The 5,495-nt window shown below is 37.1% G+C and overlaps 1 protein-coding gene across 1 annotated transcript; it reads right to left on the reverse strand.

The window, feature by feature from the left end:
- Positions 1–588: 588 nt before the first annotated feature.
- VMA21 (vacuolar ATPase assembly factor VMA21) lies at positions 589–5,476 on the reverse strand. The gene is made up of 2 exons (XM_010715507.3): positions 4,790–5,476; positions 589–3,586 (listed from the first exon to the last, which is right to left on the reverse strand). The coding sequence occupies exons 1-2, from the start codon at positions 5,040–5,042 to the stop codon at positions 3,444–3,446; spliced, it is 396 nt and encodes a 131-aa protein (XP_010713809.1). The 5' UTR covers positions 5,043–5,476; the 3' UTR covers positions 589–3,443.
- Between the last annotated feature and the right edge of the window lie 19 nt (positions 5,477–5,495).

Raw genomic sequence — 5,495 nt, forward strand, 5'->3', positions numbered from 1 at the left:
TTGCTTTCTATATACTGCAAAGACAGCTTGAAGTGTGTGTGTTAGTCTGACAAGCAATTCCTGTTAACAATGTGATCATCAACATCACCACCTTCTTAGCCAGCTGTTCACAGATGAATTAAATCAGATATTGTTAACCATAAACCAAAGTCAGCATACTGGACAGGCTGGATATCCACCAGTGTTCTGCAGACACACACACACACACACACACACACACACACACAAAGGGAAATAATAAAAAGCAAAGAAAATTAAACTAATTTTGAGAAGCTACTGATTTTCCAGTCCTCAATTCCACCCCACCTCCCTCCATTATTCTTACTATTTATAACCTTAGGAAACATTTCATTAAATTTCTGATACAATCTCAGTTTCAAAATATTCACTTACAATCACTTGTTTTACCTAAACTAACAGTAAACCTACACAAACACACAATGGACCACTAGTAAAAAAAAAAAAACAAACAACATTCACGTACTGAAAGGCTTGTACAGGCCACATCTCCCTGTTTTGTCTTTTTAACAGCAGTTGTTTCAAATCCATTCTCAGTAATATAATGAACTTAGAGCATCACTATAGAAGTACCACATCATTACAAATTTTACATTGTTCTTTTATAGAAAATAAAAGCAATGCAACAAAATGGAAACTGATCACAGTTGTGGAGTAATCAATATTTAAACAACAGAACAATCACAATGATTATTACACAATAAAAATGTGACTCGCCAGTTAAGTTAGCCTAGGCACTAACAAGGACATGAGGAAGTATGAATATAGACGCTTAATAAAAAAACTGCAATCAAGCTCTTGAAATATAATCTTGGCAAGTGTAAGGCACAGCGCAGCTCCCAGCAGAGTATCTACTCCATGCAGACTGTCCAAACGAATTGTTTCTGTTCTTTGAGCTCCCAAGTCAGTGTAATTCCAGCACTTGACTGCTCACATTGCAGCACTTACCTTAGTGCTTGTTTCAGCTTCCAAGCATTGGCAAGGTAAAACGCAGGGGTATTTGACTGGTACCATCCAAAAACTCACAAATTCTTTTCTCAGGGAGAACATTTCTGATCAAAAAATTATCTTCAAAGAGATAAGATCTTCCTACGTCCAGCTGCTGAGACATTAGGATTTCTATACATAAGTCAAGCTTCTTAGATTTTTGTTAAGCTGTTTCCTTACTATTCCTAGGAAATTAATCTAGAATCTAAGAAGTAAAGTGTGAAGTAAAACAGATAGAGCACTAGACCCAGGCAGTAAAGCACAGCAATCATTTTCGCATCCATACACCATTATAAATTAACACAGCTACTGAATAATGCCACAAGATCAACTTGTAAGCTGCAGTATTCATGAGCATTGTTAAAGATATTATTCAAAACGTTCAGCACACGCATTTATTTAGTGCACCTTGTTTTGCAGAGTAATTTCTTATTAAAGTAAAGTACTTGTTCTACAACGTGCATGCTCCACGCACTGGAGAACAGGGACCCAACGTGCCATAGTACAAACTACATTTGTATTTCAGTGCTATGAGATGTTAACTTTCCTCATCCATAATCAGTTAATGTAAAAGTGATTTGTATTAGCCTTACTCTCCTGTGTAGGTTTCATTGCTAATGCTTATCTATGTCCTAGCACACAGCGTGTTTGTTTGCACACACACAGGCTGGGGAGAGGAATGAGTTCTGGGAACACATTTCTCTCACTGCAGGGCATGGATACCTAGTTTTTGTTTCATTGATGGGTACGTTTTACAAAAGACAAGTAGCAACAAAATCATTTCAAGTCCTATATTAAGCAAAACACTTCAAAAAATACTCAACTAACACAACAAACCGAAAGTTCAAATTAACAGAAAGACCTGAAGTACAATAACTTAAAAGCAAATAGCTTTAGAAAAAGTTCTGTGCACTGCTGGAACTGAGGGGAGAAGTTTTGTCTACACACTAAACAGATTGTTAACATGAGCACAACAGAGAAATGAAATTTAGGCTGTTATTCTACAACACAGAAGTGCCACATGGCTGTACTATGTGTCCAGACACAGCTGAGGAAGAAAGAGCTCAACATACTGTGTCATTTCACAGTGTACAGTTTCATACACATGAAGAGAAGCGAAGTTTCCATAACGTGATCACTGTGTTCTGCTTCACAAAGGACAACGTTTGCAGATGGCTACAGCTTGTTTTCTCCCTTCTATCTCACTTGTTCCTCCACTGCTCATCAGTGCAGGTTATAGCCGTTACTGCTGTAGTTCACCACAGGCAACGCAGTTGCATCCTTCAGCAATTATCAAGTACATACAGAGAAGTAAGGACATAAATTGTGCCACTCCGTCATTTCTTTTGCTTCACTGAGATTTAACTGTAGAAGAATTGAAAGACAAGCACTGCACTAAGGAGACAAACGCTCTCAAAACAACAGAAAAGGAAGTTAGAAATTAAGTTTTATACCGTAACAAAAATCACAATTGAAGATGAGGAAAGGTGGGTATTCCACATTAGGAAGGCATCCCACAATTTCCTAAGTAACAAGTTCTAATTTTTAAATTACACAGCCTCCCCAAGGAGTAATTCCATCTCACAGGAGACAAAGCTTGCCTAATGTTTTGGACTCAAACTGGAACTGCAGGATAAGGTCACTAAACACATTTACCTCGTGTTGCTCTTAAAACAACCTATTCATCCCACACGAGTAACTGAACTGAGATGTCCTGAAAAAATGAATTACTGAAGTCAGAAAGCAACATTTGGTTTTGACAGGAAGATCAGAATACTTCAGAGGATGCTCCTTAATGAGATTTTCAGACATCATCTGCTGCTTTTTCTGACAGCTTCCAGATGCTACAGGTACAAAGCCTCAGCCTAGCACACTGCCATGAAGAGCTGCCAGTTTGGGCCAATACCTTTATTCCACTTCTTCCAACAAAGTAAGCTATACTTGTAATAACCTGATGAATTAGCATAAGAGAATGCAGATCTGGACTAATCACAGAAAAGAAATCTCATCTTTTCCATTTTGTTTGGACAGCAAGTAATGTATATTACTTTTTAAACAGCAATTTAGTTAATTTAAAACATAATGCTTGCTTCAGGCCAATGTTATTCTCAGAGCAGGCCAGAAGAAATACTAAGATTTGCAAAAATAGCTAAGTGTTTTTTTGTTTGTTTTGTTTTTTAAGTATTTCATTCTGATTTCATGTGAGTACATCCTCAGCTCAACCTAGTAGAAGCTGATCACCCCCACATACAACTTCCATCAGCATTACAGAAAATACTGCTACACATCCAAGACAAGCACAGGTCTTATCATAACTGAACAGGGTTGAAATATCAGCCTGATCTTTGCATACATCTATTACACATTTTGAAGAATGCTTTTCATTTGCAGAAATGATATTTACAGTCTGTAGGTATCAGATGATGATGGCTTTCATTTTAGTCCTGCTTGCCTTCCCGCCACTGTCGACTGCCTTCACTCCATGCTACATAAACAAACATAGCAAGCACCACGTGAACAGTGACTACAGCAACTATGGCAGCATAAAAATAGCTGTCTCTGTTGGACATTCCTAAGGTACCTGAGAAGATAAAAGAAGGAAAGAACATTAGTTATGAATGCTGAAACAGAAAATTGGTATTTTCAGGGGGGAAAAAAAGCTAAGTTCAATGTACTGCTATATCTCAAGATGGAGCTCAAAAAGATACGCAGAAAGAATTTGTGCACTACAATAATTACAGATCTTGAAAGCATTTCTGGAATAAAGCAACCCCACAAAACATTTAAGATTGAACACTCTGCTTCAATCCACAATTCAGAGTTCTACAACACCCACATTTTCTTTATTATTCTCCAGCATCAAATAAACCTCATCATCCTTTTTTCCTAAGTATAAACCTTTGCAGGGCAGGAATATAGAGGGAGAAAACAATTGCACTGTTTATTTGCCACTGTAAAAGGAAAAATTGGTGGAAAAATAATTACATTTATAGAACTTCTACCTTCTTAACTTAGATTGTAAAACAACTCCTCATCACTTAAGATGGTACTTCTCACAAGAAATAAGCATTCAAATACCAGAAGACAAAACATCATTTTTCTTCAACAAGAAATAACAAAAAAAGACAAGTGCACACACACCAATAATACACCCTTCCTAACAAGTCCAATTTTATCCATGCTGACAGTTTTGCCATTAAATGACAACAAAGTTAAGGCTCTGTTTACACTTTGGCAAAAAGAACATCAATTCAATACACTACAAATAAATTTGAGAGTAATTTAGCAAATTTCTCAGCCTTGAGAACTACATACAGCAGTAAGCACAAAAAGAGAAGCATCCTGGAAGACCTTCCAACTTAGTTATAAACTGACAAACTGCTCTTAAAAGCAGCTGACTTAAACAGTTGATGTTTATATAAAATGCAGGTGTGATTTAAAATGCAGAAAAATACCACTGAATAACATTACTCTGTCTTGAACGCACATTTAATTGGCAACAACTGCAGGAAGCCCATCCCTGATAATCCTGATAGAGCTCTGAGGAAGTGTGCTGTTAAGATACAATTGAGGTAAGGGGAATACTGCACCTGTATACAATATAAACCACTGTGTAACAACAGTGAATGTTAAACTGCAGACCACAATGCAGGGAAAGATGCACAGAATATGTATACAAGTTATATAACAGAGCTTTTAGTTTGTATAAATAAACATTCTAAAGAGGAAAGGAAAATTTTCCTGTTTTGGCAACAGTAATGCTAATTGGTAGAGATGGAATTACCTTCAAATATATAAGCCTTCGATGAAAAATACAGCCCGACAGGCAATGTGATCATTAGAGCTGTGAAGAATAGAAGTGTTCTTAAAGTTGATGTTAATGAACCCTCATTTCTGAAATAAATAAGAAAAGTTACAGATAGAAGGAAGTCACAATATGCATGCCTGACACAGGACAAGAGCCTGCCCTGAACAGGAGAAGCAATCCAATTACTTCTCAAGAACTGAGGGCACTGGAAGTGACACTGAGCACACATTTGCTAACCGCAACAGAAAACCACAGTACACAAAAAGATGCAGGAATGGCAGTTGAAGTTCACCAGCAAGGTGAGCAACAGTGTTAGATTTTTCTCTTCCTGTTTTGCCAGCATTAACAACATAGGTGTGTTATTTTCACGCTATTAAATATCTAGTGCTAGATATGCATGTATATGATATACATGACAGTATTTCACATCAGAATTTGCCAAGTTCCACATTTTCTTTGGAAAAAATAACTACAATTCCAGGCAAATGAGAAGTACCATGTGCTGGGGCACAGAGGGAAGTACACAGAATGACTTAACAGTCTGAAGCTGGAAATGAAGTTCCTTTTTTAGGTACTGTCCCTGTTTAAAATAACTTCTGTTTCCACTAAGAACCTTGGAGTAACTGTAGCAGTAATTAGAACATGGAGCTAGAACACCACAGCATTCATAGCTTTTTTTTTT

This window comes from Meleagris gallopavo, chromosome 9, assembly GCF_000146605.3.
Source record: "Meleagris gallopavo isolate NT-WF06-2002-E0010 breed Aviagen turkey brand Nicholas breeding stock chromosome 9, Turkey_5.1, whole genome shotgun sequence".
Taxonomy (NCBI): Eukaryota; Metazoa; Chordata; class Aves; order Galliformes; family Phasianidae; genus Meleagris; species Meleagris gallopavo.